Consider the following 22,392-nt stretch of genomic DNA (forward strand, 5'->3'; position numbering starts at 1 on the left):
CTGAAGTCCACCCGAGGTCAAAGGTTTTCAGACACTTCACCATTCAGTAGAATGAGACAGTGTCTCAAAACTTTTGAGCAGGGGTTTTGTAGTTATTACCCAACTGTTATGGTTAATTGTTATATTTCAATTGTGTGCTACCTACAAACAAAAAAAACAAGCTGCATTTTATTGTTACTATTTTTTTCTTAATCAAAAAAACTGTTTCTTCTTTGATATAAAACAAAAAAAAAAGTTACATAATATTCTCTTCGCTCTGAACACTGTGCTTTAATATTCTTTCAGATCTGGACACTAAAGGGAAGATAATACGAGTGGTGACCGCCATCATCAAGTTGGCGTTACTGCTCGGTCTTCTTTACTTATTCATCTGCTCCCTGGATGTTCTCAGCTCGGCTTTCCAGCTAGTCGGAGGTAAGACCCGATTTCTTTTATCCTCCTTCGATTCGAACCGTTTGACATCTTTGGTGTTTTTATCCACAGGCAAAGCCGCTGGAGATATCTTCAAGGAGAACGTGATCCTGTCCAACCCGGTGGCCGGCCTGGTGATCGGCGTGCTGGTGACGGTGTTGGTGCAAAGCTCCAGCACGTCGTCGTCCATCGTGGTCAGCATGGTATCTTCTGGATGTAAGTTGAGGCAAAGACTAAAACTGGTCTTTCGTGGTTATGAAACCTCTTGGATGAATAAATCCTTTTTGATGTTTACGGTAACACAGGTTTAGACGGATGCTCAATTATCTTTTATGTTTAATAAGACAGCTATGAGTTTAATTTGTAGTGGTTATGAAAGCAAACTCATTATGTCATTGACTGCCAGCCAATAACTGCCATAGGCAGAGATTAACATTCATTCTTCCTCTGGCTAAGATACACCTTCCCAGCAATACTTTATCACTAAAACATATCCAATCCATTTGAACTGAGAACCTAGCTGCGAATAAGCATTTGTTCATTTATTATACTTTACTTATTGGTTAGTAAGTACCTGGTTTTTCAGTTATTATTGAATATGAATAAACTCCAACCTTAGAAAAACGTTCACTTCCACTGCCCACCCTCCCAAGAACTGCGATCGCGTCAGTAGAGATTTTTAAATTTCTCATATTACTGATGACAATAGACGTCCAATTCCATTTGAATTCCCGACAACTGGTGGTGAATCATCATGTTTCAGTGGAAGTGAACATGTCTGAGGTGAAAGTTTATTTATAATGAAAAAGCTCTTTATTGCACATTTATAACCAATAACTCTTTGTTTGATGAATAAACTATTAATAAACTCCTTCACAGGTAATGAATAAACTGATTCACGATCAACCCTCCATTTTCAAATGGATTAATGGGTTACTGATTATACCTCAAAAAAGTAATCTAGTTACTTTAATGATCACATTATCAAAGTAACTAAGCTAGTTAAAAAGTAATTTATCAGTTACGTTTTACCTATTTTTCTCCCTTTGCTGCCTCAACATAAGAATGACAACGGAAAAATGTCAGCGCATGTAACTGACTTTCCGATAATTGAATTTAAAGAGGAATATCAGAATTTTTCACATTAGGCTTCATCTTCGAGTTAGCTGGGGTTTAATTAGTCGATGGAGTTGATTTCAACCACCATTGACTAGGGATGGGAATCGAAATCTGATTCCAATTCCGAACCGGTTCCTAGTGTTTCAAGGCCTCGACATCACAATGAAAAAGCCTTAACGATCCTTTTAACGATTCCTAAAGACGCATATTGCGTTGTGACGTGTCTTGTTGTCCAGATGCATCAAACTAGCATGGCGCCAAGAACCACTCGCTCCAAAGTTTGGCTACACTTCACCAGGAAAGAGGGTGAAAATAAAAGGTTACGATGGTTTAGCACAAGCATGGTAGCCGTAAACATAACAATGACAGCACGTAGGTTCAAACGCTTGAAAGTGTGTCTTCACTTCACGAGAAAAAAATACAACAAAGCGACTTGCAGTCATTGCAAGGTGGAGATTACTGCATCGGGAGGGAATACGACTGCAATGTCTTCACCGAGACGCTTATGCTCAGTCCTGGCTATACAGCTAGCTAAACTTCCAAATGACGATACAGAAGCCGTTGGTATAATTTGCTAACTTTATTCAACCATCACTTGAAGAGTGAAACTAAAAATAGAAATAAAGCAAATCAATTTCGTCCCCAATAACAAACTGGTTTGCATCAATGTAAATCAGCGATGATTAGCTGCTAATACATTAATAACACAAACTGTTGGCATGCGTTCGCTAGCATTAGCACATCATTCAAACCACGACACAACTGGATTTAAGTGTCCGATCGCGAGTGGAAACACACAACAACAACACAAAAGATGATACTGAAGGAAAATAGTCGATTTATCCTTGTTACAGGTTGTTTTATTCTTATAAAGAACAGGAAATGATGACATAGAATTCGGAAATAAAAAAGAATAAAGAATTTACACGGAAAGACAAACAAATACAGACGAGACATCTTGGTACCAGTAGACAAAAAGACAAAAGTGCCGGCCTCTCTGCTTGGAGTCTTTTTCTTCCCTTTACTTTGGGGGCAGGGTCAAAATTACTTGGGATGTGCATTGTGAACCCCCATCTGCTAGGACTAGCTAATATTTTCCAGATGTGCTGCTTTTCAATGGCATATACTATCTTATGATGGAGAATGCAATGTCCACTTATGATTATTGTGAATAAATGGAAATATATTCCTACAATACATAAAGGCGTTGCCTCTGTAGATATTTTACAAACATTAATAAAGAACGTAGGCTCGTAGCAGTAATTCCCTCTCTCACTAACTCGCTTGGATGCGGCACGTCTTCTTCACGTTTAAGCGCGCTCTTCTTCACGTGAGGAAGCGCAAGGGCGCCCCCACTTGAGCGTGAAAGCACCATAAAAACTAAAAGGGATGCATTTCAATATAATGGTAAATAATACACTTTAACACAGGGGTCCCCAAACTACAGCCCGCGGGCCAGATACGGCCCCCTGAACAATACCAGAGAGCATTTTGAATTGTTTTTTTTTTTTTTTTTTTCTCTCAATAGTGTTATTTATTTCCTGGCCTTTTTCTGTGAAGAACTCAGGGAGGGTTATTTGGTTATTATCTATTTAATTAATAGTGTTACTATTATTTATTATTATTATATTATAATTAGGGCTGTCAAAATTATCGCGTTAACGGGCGTTAATTAATTTTTTAAATTAATCACGTTAAAATATTTGACGATATTAACGCATGCCCTGAATGAGCCGCTCTCGCATTGCCTCAAACAGATTTCATTGACGCCGTTTATGGACATTAAGAGTGAAGAGAATGCCACCGGCCGCTTGGGGGCAGCGCAGCGCCGTTCCATACTGATGTTATTCCTTCTAATAGTGGGAGAATTAGTAGTTGTGAGACGTTTATGCTGTTGTTTTGTGCTCCACACATATTTCGGTAATTTTGGTTTCTTTTAGTGGCAATTATGTGTCTCTTGTTGTATTTTGGGTAAGATATGCACAGAGATAAATCTGTTGTAAAGGCGAGTGGACACAGGCGTTTTTTGAGCTGCGCCGTTTATTGGCATAAGCTTCTGCAACTCCTTCACAACAAACAGAAGTATCATTTAGTGAAAGCACAACAAAAACAATATTGCTATCTCCCAAAAAAAATAATGTTCACTACAACAAAAGCACTTCAGTCTGTAGTAATGAGGCCCTATTCTCACACAGCTAAACAACAATGCAAAGTGAACTGGCATTACTCAGAGTTTGGTCACTCAATTCTTATTATTGTTATTTTTATTCCTCTTATTGTTTTATTAACTCTACTTTTGATTGAAAATTGTACAAATTTTATTAAAACAAAAATATGAAGAGGGGTTTTAATATTAAATTACTATAACTTGTAACTATAACATTTATCTTTTATGAACTACAAGTCTTACTATCCGTGGATCACTTAAACAGAAAGAATGTTAATAATGCCATTTTTGGATTATTGTTATAATAAACAAATACAGCACTTATGTACAGTATGTTGTATGTATATATCCATCTTGCGTCTTTCCATTCCAACAATAATTTACAGAAAAATATGGCATACTTTAGAGATAGTTTGAATTGCGATTAATTACGATTAATTAATTTTTAAGCTGTCATTAACTTGATTAAAAATGTTAATCGTTTGACAGCCCTAATTATAATATACTATATTATCATTTTTATTTTATTTACTTTTGTTGTGTGAAGAATCCAGAAAGGGTTATTTGATTGTGGCTTTCTGAAGAACAATAATTTTTTACATTTAGGCACTCCTGCAATCGTCACACTTTTTCTGTTACAACATAGAAGATAAAAGTTATATGGCCCTCACAGGAAAAAGTTTGGGGACCCCCGCTTAACACATATTGCCAAAGGCAGAACAACGACCTGTATGCCAATACATACCAATATTTTTTATTTCTATGAGAAAAATGTTTCAGCAAAATGTTACACATTCTTGTACATTTGTCACTTATTGCCACAGTTAACATTTGGGCCTCTTTTGACCTCGTTGTGAGTTTGTAAGGTTGTGGCTTCTGTTTGTTCTTCTTTTTCCCCATATTAGAATCGATAAGAGAATCGATAAAGAATCGAATCGTTAAGCAATATCAATAATGGAATCAGAATCTTAAAAACCGTATCAATTCCCATCCCTACCATTGACTAGCTTAGCCACTCCGCAGCCCTGAAACTAACAAATAACTAACAAACTACACAGAATTTTTCAAACCCACTCCACCGACTAATTACACCCACGCTAACTCAAAGGATTAAGCCTCATGTCAGAAATTCTGAACTTCCCCTTTAAATTCATTTATAGTAAATTATATAGTTACATTTTTCAACCACCTGGGGGTGGTGGAGGCCCCCCCCCCCCAATCTTCGCCTTTGATCGGACGTCTATGGCAGTCAATGAGTTATGAATAAACTCTCACCTCAGACATCTTTACTTAAACATGTTAGTTCACTCCCAGCTATCTTAAAAGCTAGCTTCATTTGAGATTTTACATTGTCTTTGATATTCCCTTTTTATTTTGTCATTTGCTTATATTTGACAGTACTGGAGGTCAAGTCCGCCGTGCCCATCATAATGGGTGCCAACATTGGAACTTCGGTCACCAACACCATCGTGGCCATGATGCAGGCAGGCAACCGAAACGAGTTTCGCAGGTAATCGACACGAAAGCACTTTTCGTTGTCCGGCGCACACGTTGAAGAACGCCGTCCGCCGTCCAGGGCCTTCGCCGGCGCCACCGTGCACGACTTTTTCAACTGGCTGTCCGTGCTGGTTCTGCTGCCCCTGGAGGTAGCCACGGGGGTCCTGGAAAAGCTCACCCACCTCATCATCAAATCTTTTCACATCGAGTCGGGAGAGGACGCGCCAGACTTGCTCAAGATCATCACCACGCCGCTCACGGACTCCATTATTAAGGTACTGTAAGAGCTGACATTCATTGGCATGCCTGCGAATAATGAAAGATAATTATAAAGCAACTTGCCTTTCATTATGCTTGATTATATGGAGTTTGACATTTAAGTAGTGTTACCATTCTTCAAAGCAACCACTTAAATGTTTCATAATGAAACCTTTTGACAAGCCATTTAACTTCATAAATGGTTTCAATAAAGCAGTAATGGAATTCACAGTAGGAGCTGGAAGATTTTATCACTAAAAAAACTGGGTTTGAAATGACATATCTGAGAAGTATTTTTGAAAATTATACATTCTATATACAGTATATATGTGTGTATACATACAGTTGTAATGACAAGGTATCTGAACCTTTTGGAATTTCTCACATTTCTGCATAAAATCACCATAAAATGTGATCTGATCTTTGTCAAAATCACACAGATGAAAAAAACAGTGTCTGCTTTAAATAAAACCACCCAAACATTTTTAGGTTTTCATATTTTAATGAGGATAGTAGGCAAACAATGACAGAAGGTGGAAAAAATAAGTGAGTGAACCATCACATGTAATATTTTGTGGTCCCACCCTTTCAGAGTAATAACTTCAACCAGATGAATCCTGTAGCTGCAGATCAGTCTGGCACATGGATCAGGACTAATCTTGACCCATTCTTCTCTACAAAACTGCTGTAGTTCAGTCAGATTCCTGGGATGTCTGGCATGAATCGCAGTCTTTGGATCATGCCACAACATCTCAATGGGGTTCAAGTCTGGACTTTGACTTGGCCACTCCAGAACGTGTATTTTGTTCTTGTGAAACAATTCTGAAGTTGATTTACTGTGTTTTGGATCATTGTCTTGTTGCAAGATCCATCCTCTTTTTAGCTTAAATTGTCTGACAGACGGCCCAGGTTTTCCTTCTTCCATTAATGATTGCAAGTTGTCCAGGCCCTGAGGAAGCAAAACAGCCCCAAATCATGATGCTCCCTCCACCATGCTTCACGGTGGGGATGAGGTGTTGCTGTTGGTGAGCTGTTCCCTTTTTCCTCTACACATACCGTTGTGTGTTACTCCCAAACAATTCAACTTTGGTTTCATCATTCCACAGAATATTTTGCCAAAACGTCTATGGAGTGTCTAAGTGCCTTTTTGCAAACATTAAATGAGCAACAATGATTTTTTTAGACAGCAGTGGCTTCCTCCATGGAGTCCTCCAATGAACACCATTCTTGGCCATAGTTTTACATATAGTTGATGTGTGCACATAGACTGTGCCAGTGATTTCTGTAAGTCTTTAGCAGACACTGTAGGGTTCTTTTTTACCTCTCTGATTATTCTGTGCTCAACTCTTGACGTCATCTTTGGTGGACAGCCACTCCTTTGGACAGAAGCAACAGTACCGAGTTCTCTCCATTTGTTCTCAACTTCTCTGACTGTCGATTGATGAACATCCAGAGTTTTAGAGATGGTTTTGTATCCTTTCCCAGCTTATACAAATCAACAATCCTTGAACGTAGGTCTTCAGACAGCTCATTTGACCGAGCCATGATGCACATCAGATAATGCTTCTCATCAAGACAATTCTTACCAGGTGTGTGTTTTATAGTGGGCAGGGCAGCTTTAATCCACCCATCAGTGATTGGGAACACACCTGACTTAAATTGTTTGGTAAAAAAATTATATCAGTTGCCCTTTAAGTCTCCTTAGGCAGAGGGTTCACTTACTTATTTTTTCCCTTTCTGTCATTGTTTGCATGCTATCCTCATTAAAATATGAAAACCTATAATTGTTTGGGTGGTTTGAGTTACAGCGGGCACTGTTTTTACATCCGTGTGATTTTGACAAAGATCAGATCACATTTGATGGTGATTTTATTCAGAAATGTGAGAAATTCCAAAAGGTTCAGATACTTTTTCATACCACTGTATGTTAGAAAACACATAGGCTTTCATAGGGTGTCTTAAATTTTTCAAATGACTGTATATGATATATTTGACTAAAAAATTTTGTTCCAGACAATAAGAGATTTACAAAGGAAAATCTTGAAAATTATCAGGGGTAACCAAACTTTTGCATACCACTGTGTATATAATCCCACCCCCCTCCAAAACCTTGGTATCGATACAGTACCGGTATCGACCAAAACCACACATAAATTGGTATGAAGACCCAAAAAGTTTTATCAGTGCGACACTATATATATATTTGTATACCACCTTAAAAACACCTGCAACAAAATGTTGTGCATTAATCAAAAAGAAAATATTCTTTGTAATAAAAAAAAAACTATATTAAAGCGTACAACAAATTCGATAAATAAATAAATATAAAGTATAGAAGTAGTTAAAACAGCAGCGTCTCAACCCTTGTTAGTACAAACAATAAAAACGTTCCTCAATATTTTGTCTTCTTTTCGGTGAATTCAGTCACTTTCCTTTTTTGTTTGTACGATTTTCTTCTAACGCTACTTTCTCTTTCTTAGCTGGATAAATCCGTCATTACGGCAATCGCCACTGGGGATCCGTCTGCTAGAAACAGGAGTCTGATCAAAATCTGGTGCAAGACGGAGACCAACATTGTAAGGAAACACGCACTACATTGATTTAAAAGTTTCTGTGACTAATCTTGAAACAAAATAAACTCTAGTACAGTATTTCCACTGAATGTGTAAAGACTGGTTGCTGATAAGCAATTTCTCCTTTTTTCCTGATGAAAGACATTCTGGAATAGCACAGTAGATGTCTGCCCGGCTGGTGTCCTATGCTGGGAGGAAGGGAACGAAACGATGGCCATGTTGAACAAGACCTGGACAGAGAACATAGAGAAATGTAAGCCTCACTTCTCTGCCTTTTGGTGCATACCTGAACTCATCTGAAATATGAGCTAATGATCCTCCCCCCTTGGACAATGACCACCTTTGACTGGTCCGAGTTGCTTACTCCGTAGATAAGATCTACCTGCTCAATGAGGCTATTCATGGCAATCCAAGAGTCTCATTAGACAAGCTAGTCTCGAATTAAAGGTAAATGATTGGTTTCATCCCTTGATGCCTGAATTGAAATTTAACAAACAACAACAAGAAATACATTGAACGCCTACACTAACTATGAATATGTTGGTGCTATCATTAGCTAGTTGTACACTACCGTTCAAAAGTTTGGGGTCACTTTGACCCCAAACTTTTGAACCGTAGTGTATCATATGTGATTTTTCATTATGTACAATCCGGTTCAAAGCGACCCCAAACTTTTGAACAGTACTGTATTTCAGGTTGACACCATTTGGGGGGCATGATGACCAAGGAGAAAGAGGAGGAGGAGGGGGGGGGATCAGAAAAATAAATGATGATATCACACCAGCTGTGATAACACATCATCACTTTTGCCACACACATAGCCATAACAAAATGTTCCACAGCAAACAGATGCAAAAATGTCAGGGACATGACAAAGCCTTAACCTTATATGCCCTGAAATTAATCGAGCTGCTTGACTGGACGCTAAGTTACTAAACCCAGATTGTTGATTGTGTTATTGTACAGTTTTGATGTATGTTCCATGCCTGAATGTGCGTCTTTAGTTGTATGGGGGACGGGAAACTGATAAGCATATGCTTCATCCCGTCCGCCTTTGTCTTCTTCTTCAGTTCCTTCGGGCAAATCATATCACATTTTGTAATTGTCAATAATTGTCAATGATACCGATGATGATAATAAAATTCCTTTCCATTCCATTCCATTGGGAGGGGTGGAGTGTTCACAAATCAGCCATGTGAGGTGTGAAACACAGTATTTATGTTAATCCCTTGTGAGTGTCAGTATGTTGGCATCCTATTCTATGCTGCCTGATTGCTAATCCTGACACGGAGGGGCCATTTACATGGTGACTCTCCGAGAAAATGTCAGAAAAAATGTCAAATTTGCATTTATATGGTTCCGTCTCCATTCGAACAATATGGCAATTCCGCATGAAAATGATGTAGTATTCATGCCAGGCCATAGGGGGCAGTGCAGATTTACAAGGTGACAGCCAATGATGCACTTTGACCCCAACAACCTCCTTAGCCCAGAAGACAACATATCCGCCCACTCCTAGCAATGGCATTTTTCTTTTGCTCTAAAAGGCACAAAAATGGAAACATTCAACATATTTAAATTAAAAATATTTTAAAAACAGTAAATTACAGCCGACGTTTCGCCATATTCGCTGTTTTTAATGTTTAGTAGCACTGCTGCACACGCCCAATGTGACGTGTGCGAGTGCTGACGTTTTCGGCGCGGGAGCTATCCCTTGATGTGGATGTGGAGCAAGCCCCCGCAATCGAATCCTTCCACTTTGGAGCCCGGATTCAATGGTGTGCGTCTTCGCCTTCTGTTTTCGCCGACACCATATAAACCGAGGCCAATCCACAACACAGTCATTGCATCTTGGTGTCGCAGCGGTGCCATGTGACTGCCCCTGAGTTTTTCTACTTTAGTGTGTCTACTTGTACCTAGTCATGCGTGAATCCCATCTTTCATGTGATAGTCCTGCAGACGAGTGGAAATGCCGGTGCGGGAGCCGCCCCAGGGCCATGGTCCTTTCCCAGCGAATTGGGGACGGGGGGGGGGGGCAAGGGGGCTGCTGTCATCCACCTGGGATCCAGGGTGGTCCCCTGGGCCATCCGCGCCCCAATCAACCGGCATTCAGGCACAGGATGAGGGGACGCGCCACCACCCCCACCCCATCCGGCCCACAAGCCACCGCCTCAGCCCCCCAACCGACACGGCACACCGCGGGACCCCCAGGGCCCACCAAGCCCAAGGCATGGCAGGATCACCACCCGGAGCAGGCGATACCCAGCAGACCCACCGGCAGCCATCCAGCGACCCGTGCCGGAGCCAAGGAGGATACCCAGGCAGAAAAGAGAGGGGAAGGCGGAAGCAGGAGAGCTCTGAGAAGCTGCCACGGGGCGGCGTGGGATTGGAGCCCCGACCCCCCCGCCACCACGGCCGGCAGCCCAGGGAAGAGAGGCCACGACCCAGGAGCCAGGCCATAGAGAACAAGTTTGGGACCCACCTACAGCCCTATTACTGTGGCTGCCAGGTACTCGACTGTCAGCCATTACTCAGTACCGTGATGGAAATATGTGGGGAGGGTAGTGCAGTGTATGTATTAAAATAGGAGAGCCCGGCTTAGGGCAGCTGGACCGCCGCATGGAACTTCTACTCAGCTGCCCATCCCACCGCCTCTCGCCGAAGCTCCCCCATGGAGTCTGATGTGTGTGGTGCGTTAAAAGAGGTGCGGGAATGTCGGGGCCTGCCGTGAGGAGGCAACTATGACTTTCTTTTCAACTTAGTTTTCGCAGTTTTATTTTGCCAGAGGTGGATGTGGCAAGTAAATAATGTGTCATTGGCGCTGGCTACAACGTCAAAGCAGTTTGTATCAGGTGCAGTACTCATGTGTGAACATGATTGAATGCCTGGCGCAGGATAGTTCCAATAACTACTGGAGAGGCTTATATTTATAGAAACTAAGTACTTACAGTTATGTGAAAAAATTAGGACACCCTATGGAAGCCTGTGTGTTTTCGAACATATTTGGTCATATGGATATTTAATCAATTATAACAATCTTGACAGAATCAAGTAATAAAACTAAACAGTTAAAACTGAGAAAAAGTAATTCCAATTTCTGTTGAGGTATGAATTAGGACACCCCCACATTCAATCCCCCTTAAAATGACTAAAATCACACAGAAGTGTATCACATCAGGTGCACATGAGTAGGACATCATTACCCAGTGTTTTGAAGGATGCTTGCATTATTTAAACCTCACATTTAGTTTGGTGAGCCCCTGACTGTTGAAGTGAGAGAAAACACCATGGTGAGATCAAAGGAGCTGTCTGAGGCCTTCAGAAATAAGATTGTAGATGTTTATGAGTCTGGTAAGGGATTTCAAAAGATCTCAAAAGAATATAAAATCAGCCTTTCCACTGTCCGGAAAATAGTCTAGAAGTGGAGGACTTTTAAAACAACTGCCACCATGCCCAGGTATGGCCGTCCAAGCAAGTTCACGCCGAGAGCAGACCGCAAGATGCTAAAAGAAGTCCCCCAAAACCCTAAAATGTCATCACGGGGTCTACAGCAGGCTCTTGCTACTGTTGACGTGAAATTGCATGCCTCTACAATCAGGAAGAGGCTTCACAAGTTTAACCTTCATGGGAGGTGTGCAAGGAGCAAACCTTTTCTCACCAAGAACAACAAGGCCAGACTAAGGTTTGCCAGAGTGAATATAGACAAAGACCAGGACTTCTGGAGTAATGTTCACTGGACAGCCATCCATCCATCCAATATCTTCCGCTTAGTCCGGGGTCGGGTCGCGGGGGCAGCAGCTTTAGCAGGGAAGCCCAGACTTCCCTCTCCCCAGTCACTTCAGCCAGCTCCTCCGGCGGGATTCCAAGGCCAGCCGAGCGACATAGTCTCTCCAGCGTGTCCTGGGTCGACCCCGGGGCCTCCTACCGGTGGGACATGCCCGGAACACCTCTCCAGGGAGGCGTCCAGGAGGCATCCGAACCAAATGCCCGAGCCACCTCAACTGGCTCCTCTCAACGCGGAGGAGTAGCGGCTCGACACCAAGCCCCTCCCGGATGACCGAGCATCTCACCCTATCTCAAAGGGAGAGCCCGGACACCCTGCGGAGGAAACTCATTTCGGCCGCTTGTATCCGGGATCTTGTTCTTTCGGTCACGACCCACAGCTCGTGACCATAGGTGAGGGTAGGAACGTAGATCAACCGGTAAATCGAGAGCTTCCCCTTTTGGCTCAGCTCCTTCTTCACCACAACGGACCGGTGCAGAGTCCGCATCACTGCAGACGCTGCACCGATCCGCCTGTCAATCTCCCGCTCCCTCCTACCCTCACTCGTGAACAAGACCCCAAGATACTTGAACTCCTCCACTTGGGGCAGGATCTCATCCCCGACCCGGAGAGGGCACTCCACCCTTTTCCGGCTGAGGACCATGGTCTCGGATTTGGAGGTGCTGATCTTCATCCCAACCGCTTCACACTCGGCCGCGAACCGCCCCAGTGAGAGTTGGAGGTCACGGCTTGATGAAGCCAACAGCACCACACCATCTGCAAAAAGCAGAGATGCAATGCTGAGGCCACCAAACCGGACACCCTCAACGCTTCGGCTGCGCCTAGAAATTCTGTCCATAAAAATTATGAATAGAATCTGTGACAAAGGGCAGCCTTGGCGGAGTCCAATCCTCACTGGGAACGAATTCGACTTACTGCCGGCAATGCGGACCAGACTCTGACACCAGTCGTACAGGGACCGAACAGCCCTTACCAGGGGGCTCGGTACCCCGTACTCCCGGAGCACCCTCCACAGGACTCCCCTAGGCACACGGTCGAACGCCTTCTCCAAATCCACAAAACACATGTGGACTGGTTGGGCGAACTCCCATGCACCCTCGAGGACCCTGCCGAGGGTGTAGAGCTGGTCCACTGTTCCACGGCCGGGACGAAAACCACACTGCTCCTCCTGAATCCGAGATTCGACTTCCCGACGGACCCTCCTCTCCAGCACCCCTGAATAGACTTTACCGGGGAGGCTGAGGAGTGTGATCCCTCTATAATTGGAACACACCCTCCGGTCCCCCTTTTTAAAAAGGGGGACCACCACCCCGGTCTGCCAATCCAGAGGCACTGTCCCCGATGTCCACGCAATGTTGTAGAGGTGTGTCAGCCATGACAGCCCCACAACATCCAGAGCCTTTAGGAACTCCGGGCGGATCTCATCTACCCCTGGGGCCTTGCCACCGAGGAGCTTACCAACCGCCTCAGTGACTTCAACCCCAGAGATCGAAGAGCCCACCTCAGAGTCCCCAGACTCTGCTCCCTCAAAGGAAGGCGTGTCGGTGGAATTGAGGAGGGCTTCGAAGTATTCTCCCCACCTACTCACGACGTCCCGAGTTGAGGTCAGCAGTACACCATCTTCACTATACACAGTGTTAATGGTGCACTGCTTTCCTCTCCTCAGACGCCGGATGGTGGACCAGAATTTCCTCGAAGCTGTCCGGAAGTCGTTTTCCATGGCCTCGCCGAACTCCTCCCATGTCCGAGTTTTTGCCTCGGTGACCGCCGAAGCCGCAGTCCGCTTGGCCAGCCGGTACCTGTCAGCTGCCTCCAGAGTCCCACAGGCCAAAAAGGCCTGATAGGCCTCCTTCTTCAGCTTGACGGCATCCCTTACCGCTGGTGTCCACCAGCGGGTTCGGGGATTGCCGCCACGACAGGCACCAACCACCTTACGGCCACAGCTCCGATCGGCCGCCTCAACAATGGAGGTGCGGAACATGGCCCACTCGGACTCAATATCCCTCACCTCCCCCGGGACAAGGGAGAAGTTCTGCCGGAGGTGGGTGTTGAAACTCTTTCTGACAGGGGATTCTGCCAGACGTTCCCAGCAGACCCTCACGATACGTTTGGGCCTGCCAGGTCTGGCCAGCAACTTCCCCCACCATCGGAGCCAACACACCACCAGGTGGTGATCAGTTGACAGCTCCGCCCCTCTCTTCACCCGAGTGTCCAAAACATGTGGCCGCAAGTCCGATGACACGATTACAAAGTCGATCATTGAACTGCGGCCTAGGGTGTCCTGGTGCCAAGTGCACATGTGGACACCCCTATGTTTGAACATGGTGTTCGTTATGGACAAACCGTGTCGAGCACAGAAGTCCAATAACAGAACACCACTCGGGTTCTGATCGGGGGGGCCGTTCCTCCCAATCACGCCCCTCCAGGTCTCACTGTCATTGCCCACGTGAGCGTTAAAGTCCCCCAGTAGAATGAGGGAGTCCCCAGAGGGGGCGCTCTCCAGCACACCCTCCAAGGACTCCAAAAAGGGTGGATATTCTGAGCTGCTGTTCGGTGCATAAGCGCAAACAACAGTCAGAACCCGTCCCCCCACCCGAAGGCGGAGGGAGGCTACCCTCTTGTCCACGGGGGTAAACCCCAACGTACAGGCACCAAGCCGGGGGGCAATAAGTATGCCCACACCTGCTTGGCTCCTCTCACTGTGGGCAACTCCAGAATGGAAGAGAGTCCAACCCCTCTCGAGAGGATTGGTACCAGAACCCAAGCTGTGTGTGGAGGAGAGTCCGACTATATCTAGTCGGAACTTCTCTGCCTCACCCACCAGCTCAGGCTCCTTCCCTGCCAGAGAGGTGACATTCCATGTCCCAAGAGTTAGCTTCTGCAGCTGGGGGTTGGACCGCCAAGGCCCCCGCCTTTGGCTGCCGCCCAACTCTCTACGCACCCGACCCCTTTGGCCCCTCCCACAGGTGGTGAGCCCATGGGAAGACTGGACAGATGAATCTAAAATTGAATTATTTGGACACCAGAACAGAGGACATATTTGGCATAAACCCAATACAGCATTCCAGGAAAAGAACCTCATACCAACTGTGAAGCATGGAGGTGGAAATGTCATGGTTTGCGGATACTTTGCTGCAGCAGGACCTGGCCGGCTCACCATCATAGAATCCACCATGAATTCTATTGTGTATCAGAGAGTGCTTGAGGAACATGTGAGATCACCTGTGAAAAAAATAACGCTGAAGCGAAACTGGACCCTGCAACATGACAATGACCCAAAACGTACCAATAAATCCACCAAGGACTTGCTGAAAAGGAAGAAATGAAGAGTCCTGGAATGGCCGAGTCAAAGCCCAGATCTTAATCCCATTTGAGATGCTGTGGGGTGACCTGAAACGGGCTGTACATGCAAGAAACCCCTCAAACATCTTACAGCTGAAAGTATTCTGCATTGTGGAGTGGGGCAAACCTTCTTCAGACCGGTGTCAAAGACGGGTAGATGGCTACAAAAAGCGTCTCACTGAAGTGATTTCAGCCAAAAGGGGCAACACTAGCTATTAGGTGGGTGGGTATCCTAACTTTTTCCTCAGTTAGAATATGCATTTTCGTTGATATATTTGCTTTAATGAGTGACTATAACAATGTTAATTTTAGTTGTTTACCTGCAATTCAATCACTTGTTTTCCAGAGATAAAGAAAACAACATCAGACATTGATATGTGAACATTTCTTAATAAAGAGCTGAATATTTCATGTGGTGTCCTAATTTTTTCCCATGACTGTAGGTTCCTACAGTCCCAAATTAAGGTAAATAAGTACCGTGTTTAAGCGTTTTTATTTTTACCTGCACTTACAGGCTCGCATATTTTTGTCGACGCCAACCTGCCCGACCTGGCGGTGGGCCTGATTCTTCTGGGTATGTCGCTCTTGGTCCTGTGCACGTGCCTTATCCTCATTGTCAAGCTGCTCAACTCCATGCTCAAGGGCCAGGTGGCGCTAGTCATCAAGAAGGTGCTCAACACAGGTAAAATAAGCTAAGAACTGATTTTTCAGTTCTTGCAAATAATACAGAATGTACTGTTTGCATGGATGTATGTTCCCATTCCGCCTGTTTGATAGTCAGCACATCTACTTGGGTGGTGATGCTTGATGAGCATAGCAGGCAAAGAAATTCCTGACACTTGAATCTCACCTTCAGGATTGTCCTGATTTGTGATTATGAAAGTTCAGGAACAAAACATGACTCCCCTGGTGTGGCCTACTCTCATGTCATTGTATTTATTTGTCATCTTATTGAATTGTCATGTCCACAGACTTTCCCTTCCCATTTGGCTGGGTCACCGGGTACATCGCGATCATGGTCGGAGCCGGGATGACGTTCATCGTTCAGAGCAGCTCCGTCTTCACTTCCGCCATAACGCCTCTCGTCGGTGAGTTCATCTATTCAAACCGTTTGAAGGCTTTCACCTCGCCAGCAGTTTTGTTAATAACGGCGTTACTCTGGGGCAACTTTTTTAAATTTTTCATACAGTTCATGGCGTTTAGGCGGGTAAATTTACAGTGGTATGAAAAAAGTATCTGAACCTTTTGGAATTTCTCACATTTCTGCATAAAATCACCATCAAATGTGATCTGATCTTTGTCAAAATCACACAGATATATAAACAGTGTCTGCTTTGAATAAAAGCACCCAAACATTTATAGGTTTTCATATTTTAATGAGGATAGCATGCAAACAATGACAGAAGGGGGAAAATAAATAAGTGAACCCTCTGCCTAAGGAGACATAAATAGCAATTGAAACCAATTTTTACCAAAGAGTTTAAGTCAGGTGTGTGCCCAATCACTGATAAGTGGTTTAAAGCTGCCCCGCCCACTATAAAACACACACCTGGTAAGAATTGTCTTGATGAGAATCATCATCTGATGTGCATCATGGCTCGGTCAAAAGAGCTGTCTGAAGACCTGCGATCAAGGATTGTTGATTTGTAGAAAACTGGGAAAGGACACAAAAACATCTCTAAAATTTTGGATGTTCATCAATCGACAATCAGAGAAGTTGTCTACTAATGGAGAGAGTTTGGCACTGTTGCTTCTCTCCTAAGAAGGGGCTTTCCACCAAAGATGACGCCAAGAGTTCATCGCAGAATATTCAGAGGGGTAAAAAAGAACCCTAAAGTGTCTGCTAAAGACTTTCAGAAATCACTGGCACAATCCGATATCTATGTGCACTGATCAGCTATATGTAAAACTATGGCCAAGAATGGTGTTCATGGTTGGACTCCACGGAGGAAGCCACTGCTGTCTAAAAAAAAAACATTGTTGCTCGTTTAATGTTCGCAAAAAGGCACTTAGACACTCCATAGACGTTTTGGCAAAATATTCTTTGGAATGATGAAACCAAAGTTGAATTGTTTGGGAGTAACACACGACTTTATGTGTAGAGGAAAAATGGAAGAGCTCACCAACATCAACACCTCATCCCCACCGTGAAGCATGGTGGAGGGAGCATCATGATTTGGGGCTGTTTTGCTACCTAAGGCCCTGGACAACTTGCAATCATCATTGGAAGAATGAATTCAAAAGTTTATCAGGATGTTTTGCAGGAAAACCTGACTGTCAGACAGTTTAAGCTAAAAAGAGGATGGATGCTGCAACAAGACAATGATGGAGTGGCCAAGTCAAAGTCCAGACTTTAACCCCATTGAGATGCTGTGGCATGACCTAAATAATGCGATTCATGCCAGACATCCCAGGAATCTGACTGAACTACAGCAGTTTTATAGCTGTTGTTTCTTGCCAAGACAAGAAAACAAATCTTACCATGTGTTTCAAAACAACCAAGCCCGGTGAGAAACAGGTGATTGGGCGGGCAGCACATCACATGAGAGGCACAACCAAGCACTGCAATAATGCAGGCTAACTGCATATACAATAAGAAAATGTCACATATTGTTAACACATGACGGAAATCTCGTCAGACGAAAACTGGCATTCATCTCATTATGTTTTAGTCTCCCAAGACACGTTTTTAGCTTGTTAACGTCTTGTCATGAAAAATTTGTTTGTTTCAAAATATTTTGTTTATCGTCATCGTTGACGAAAACGACAATGCAGTAGAATAACACGTTACCTCACTGTTATAGGCCACTTATTGAACTCATGAACAAATGTCAGCCAAAATGGACTGGACATCTAGCGACATTAACGGCAGCCAATGAGTGAAGAGTAGGGCTGTCAAAATTATTGCGTTAACGGGCGGTAATTCATTTTTTTAATATAATCACGTTAAAATATTTGACGCATTAAACGCACATGCCCCGCTCAAACAGATTAAAATGACAGCACAGTGTCATGTCCACTTGTTACTTGTAATTTTTGGTGTTTTGTCGCCCTCTTCTGGCGCTTGGGTGCGACTTATTTTATGGGTGTCAGCACCATGAGCATTATATAATTATTGACATCAACAATGGCGAGCTACTAGTTTATTTTTGGATTGAAAATTTTACAAATTTTATTAGGGTTGTTCCGATCATGTTTTTTTTGCTCCCGATCTGATCCCGATCGTTTTAGTTTGAGTATCTGCCGATCCCGATATTTCCCGATCCGTTTGCTTTTTTTTTTGCTCCCGATTCAGTTCCAATCATTCCCGATAATTTTTTCCGATCATATACATTTTGGCAATGCATTAAGAAAAAAATGAATAAAACTCAGACGAATATATACATTCAACATACAGTACATAAGTGCTGTATTTGTTTATTATGATAATAAATCCTCAAGATGACATTTACATTATTAACATTCTTTCTGTGGGAGGGATCCACGGATAGAAAGACTTGTAATTCTTAAAGGATAAATGTGACTTTGGTAATATTGTGACTAAGTATTGCCATCTAGTGTATTTGTTGAGCTTTCAGTAAATGATACTGTAGCCATTTAACTGTCCTGCCCAAATGCATGATGGGAAGTGCAACCATGACTGTGCGTAGTGCTACCAATTGATATATCTTCTCTGCGTTGGGAAATAACATAGGGTGTTAAGAGAAAGATTGACTACTACCTTTCTTCCCCACATTGTGTCCCACGATATTTCTAATCATTGGGAGAGGGATTGTAAAGCTTTAGCCAATTAAAAAAAGTCTCCAAAGGCTGCCAAAATTCTCTCTACTCATTTTACGCTGCTTTATAGCTCTCTATATAGATATAACGGCGCCATTAAAGATTGAACGCGACAATGCGTAAGTGAGTCGTGCAGCGCATGCGTTAATTGCGTTAAATATTTTAACGTGATAAATTAAAAAAAATTAATTACTGCCGTTAACGCGCTAAGTTTTATAACCCTACTTTAAGCCTAAACTAAAGACTCTGGATGAGTGTAACACATTATGTCTGTAACGTTAAATACAATTAGAATACGATTCAATTAGAAAATATATATATAGATTAAAAAAGGCATGTCCGATATTTTTTTGCCACTCCGATACTTTGAAAATGATGTGATCGGACCCGATCGATGCCGATTGATCGGGGCATCTCTAAATTTTATTTAAACGAAAACATTAAGATGGGTTTTAATATAACATTTCTATAACTTGTACTAACATTTATCTTTTAAGAACGACAAGTCTTTCTATCCATGGATCGCTTTAACAGAATGTTAATAATGTTAATGCCATCTTGTTGATTTATTGTTATAATAAACAAATACAGTACTTACGTACAGTATGTTGAATGTATATATCCGTCTTATCTTTCCATTCCAACAATAATTTACAGAAAAATATGGCATATTTTATAGATTGCGATTAATTACGATTAATTAATTTTTAAACTGTGATTAACTCGATTAAAAATTTTAATCGTTTGACATCCCTAGTTAAGAGTGATTCTAAACTAAAGGTCATATTTCTCTCTAGGTATCGGTGTCATCAGCCTCGAGCGCGCCTATCCTTTAACTCTCGGGTCGAATATCGGAACGACCACCACGGCCATTCTCGCTGCTATGGCGAGCCCAGGGGGAACGTTAGCCAACTCCCTGCAGGTATGACATAAGAAGTCGTCATCTCGTGTGTTTTTTTTTTTTTTGGTGCGAAAATCTAACCAAACCCATTTTTTTGGTAGATTGCGCTCTGCCATTTCTTCTTCAACATCATGGGCATCATGTTGTGGTATCCAATCCCGTTCACGCGGTTACCCATCAGGCTAGCCAGAGGGTTGGGCAACCGCACGGCGCAGTACCGCTGGTTCGCCGGCCTCTATCTCATCCTCTGCTTCCTGATTTTACCCCTCACCATTTTCGGCCTGTCGCTGGCCGGCTGGCAAGTCCTGGTGGGCATCGGAGTCCCCGTCCTGGTGCTCATCATCTTCGTGGTCTTGGTCAACATCTTGCAGTCGCACTGCCCTCGCTTCTTGCCCAGCGTACTGCGTACGTGGGATTTCCTGCCGAGGCCGATGCGGTCCCTGGAGCCCTGGGACCGGGTTGTGACGTCCTGTCTGGGCTGCTGCAACCGTTACTGCTGCTGTATCTGCAATTGCTGCAACTGCTGCCAGAAGGATGAAACAGAAACTGTGCGCAAGAAGAGCCTGGAGCTCCACGACAACCCGGTTTTGAACATGGACGACGACCCCAAGGTCATCCAAGGAACTCATCTTTAATAACATCGCCTGTAAAATTATTAAAATCATGGACAGTTATCTTTTAAAAAACTGATGATTCCTTTTCCTGGACTACTTACTCCATGCGGTAATCTCAGTGATGGGCTGCTATAAATGGTCTTTAACACTGGACTAAGAGAATATTTGTCTGTGAAAACTGTATGTATGACGAATTATTCCAACTCTGTAGCATTTACTTCTCGGATAGCCTTGAATATTTAAGACATGATATTTGTGAATAAAATAATTTAACTTTTTTTTAAAGTAACAGTCTACTTGTTTTCTTGTGTGGTGATACTGTAATGTTCAAAATAATATTCAATTGACTGTAAAATAATGGCGTAACGCAAGCAACACGTCACTTCCGCTCATTAATATTCATGACATTAGCTACTGTTGCTAAGTAGGGACAAGCCACCGTTTGTCCATAATAGGAAATGAATGGAAATCGTGTACGAAGGAGATGTTTACAGAACTAATACTTCCAATTCTCTCCGAAAATGATGTGCCTGGTGCCAAATTCACTGGCAAAGATGTGGAAGAACATAAAAATGTTCAGTTAAAGAGATGGCTTGAGTGTCGAAGGCTGAAAAAGATGAAAAAAAAAAACGAGCCGACCTAAGCATGGCCTTAGCTTTTTTTATCGACGCGACTGACAATGACATTCTCCTGTTTCAACAAGCTGTCCTTCACCATCAGCCCTGTCTTTCTTATATATCCTCTGGTTGTCCTACGTCTCTGACCGTTCTTGGGGGTAATTTATTTACTGCATATGAAATGTGAATGGATTCACCGAACTGGTGTTAAAGTCCGCGCAAGTTGATTCGGTCTGCACATTTTTTCCTCCTGAGTTTTTGGTTTCCGGAAACGTATGAAGAAAACATCCTTCATGTGTCGTAATGTCTAGAGTCGTTTCTACAAGTTCCAAAAAAGCAATGCGTGATCGGCATGTTCGTTTTTGAAAGATTACCGGCGAAAAGTAGCACAAATTACGTTGTTTCTATGCGAAGGCAGGTCTATAATGTCCCACTTCGGCTTTACTTCCGCTTTACGATGCGACGTCACGGACTAAAAATAGCATGCGTGCGGTACGCCATCGCTAACATGCATTGGCGTCATTAGCCCCACCCCTCCAAATATTCTTAAGCCCCCATAAACAATTTGGTTTTATTAAAAAACAAACAAAAAAAAAACAGTACAGCCCACATAGAGCGTGAATAGAGGGATAAAGGATGGACATCAGAAGGTTTTTCAAGAAAGTGAGTATTTATCACTACAGGTAATACACTGCAACTGTTAGTTAGCTCCAGCCCCCAGCTAACAGCAGAAAGTCCAATGTAATTAATAAACCAAATGGTCTGTGTTTGACCAATAAAAACCTGGCTTGCACACTACAGAAATCTCTGCACATGTCTTAACTTTGTTGTTTTGCGGTCAAAATAATGCTGCTACTTACAGTGTATCACAAAAGTACCCCAGGAGGTGTGTACCGTCTTCAGAAGATGCTTCCTCCTGGGGTGACAGCCATGCACACCAATTTGATGTAGAGCGCGGCATATGGTCTGAGCACTAACAGGCTGACCCCCCCACCTCTTCAATCTCTGCAGCAATGCTGACAGCACTCCTGTAACGAGTCACATGACATTTTTGAGGGAAAATGACAAGCAGTACTCAATTTGGACATTTAGGACGTACATTTTTTCAAAGGGGTGGACTCACTTTTTTGCCAGGGGTTTGGATCTTAATGGCTATATTTTGAGTTATTTTGAGGGGAAAATAAATTAACTCTATTATATCAGTTGCACACAGACTACTTTTCATTGTGTCAAAGTGTCATTTTGTCAGTGTTGTCCCATGAAAAGATATACTTAAATATCTGCAGAAATGCAAGGGGTGTAATCACTTTTGTGATACACTGTAGCTGC

At 43.1% G+C, this 22,392-nt stretch overlaps 1 protein-coding gene across 5 annotated transcripts in view; it reads left to right on the forward strand.

Moving 5' to 3' along the window:
* LOC130919491 (sodium-dependent phosphate transport protein 2B-like) overlaps positions 1-20,698 on the forward strand; it is a 46,591-nt gene extending 25,893 nt beyond the window's left edge. For all 5 annotated transcript variants that reach the window (XM_057842249.1, XM_057842248.1, XM_057842252.1 and 2 more), the window contains exons 4-13: positions 286-414; positions 484-627; positions 5,096-5,207; positions 5,274-5,469; positions 7,933-8,028; positions 8,167-8,278; positions 15,666-15,833; positions 16,123-16,239; positions 19,729-19,853; positions 19,934-20,698. In XM_057842249.1, coding sequence (XP_057698232.1) covers positions 286-414; positions 484-627; positions 5,096-5,207; positions 5,274-5,469; positions 7,933-8,028; positions 8,167-8,278; positions 15,666-15,833; positions 16,123-16,239; positions 19,729-19,853; positions 19,934-20,467 — 1,733 coding nt within the window. In that variant the 3' untranslated portion in view covers positions 20,468-20,698. The remainder of the gene's footprint in view (positions 1-285; positions 415-483; positions 628-5,095; positions 5,208-5,273; positions 5,470-7,932; positions 8,029-8,166; positions 8,279-15,665; positions 15,834-16,122; positions 16,240-19,728; positions 19,854-19,933) is intronic.
* Positions 20,699-22,392: the final 1,694 nt, after the last annotated feature.

Source organism: Corythoichthys intestinalis, chromosome 7 (genome assembly GCF_030265065.1).
Source record: "Corythoichthys intestinalis isolate RoL2023-P3 chromosome 7, ASM3026506v1, whole genome shotgun sequence".
Taxonomy (NCBI): Eukaryota; Metazoa; Chordata; class Actinopteri; order Syngnathiformes; family Syngnathidae; genus Corythoichthys; species Corythoichthys intestinalis.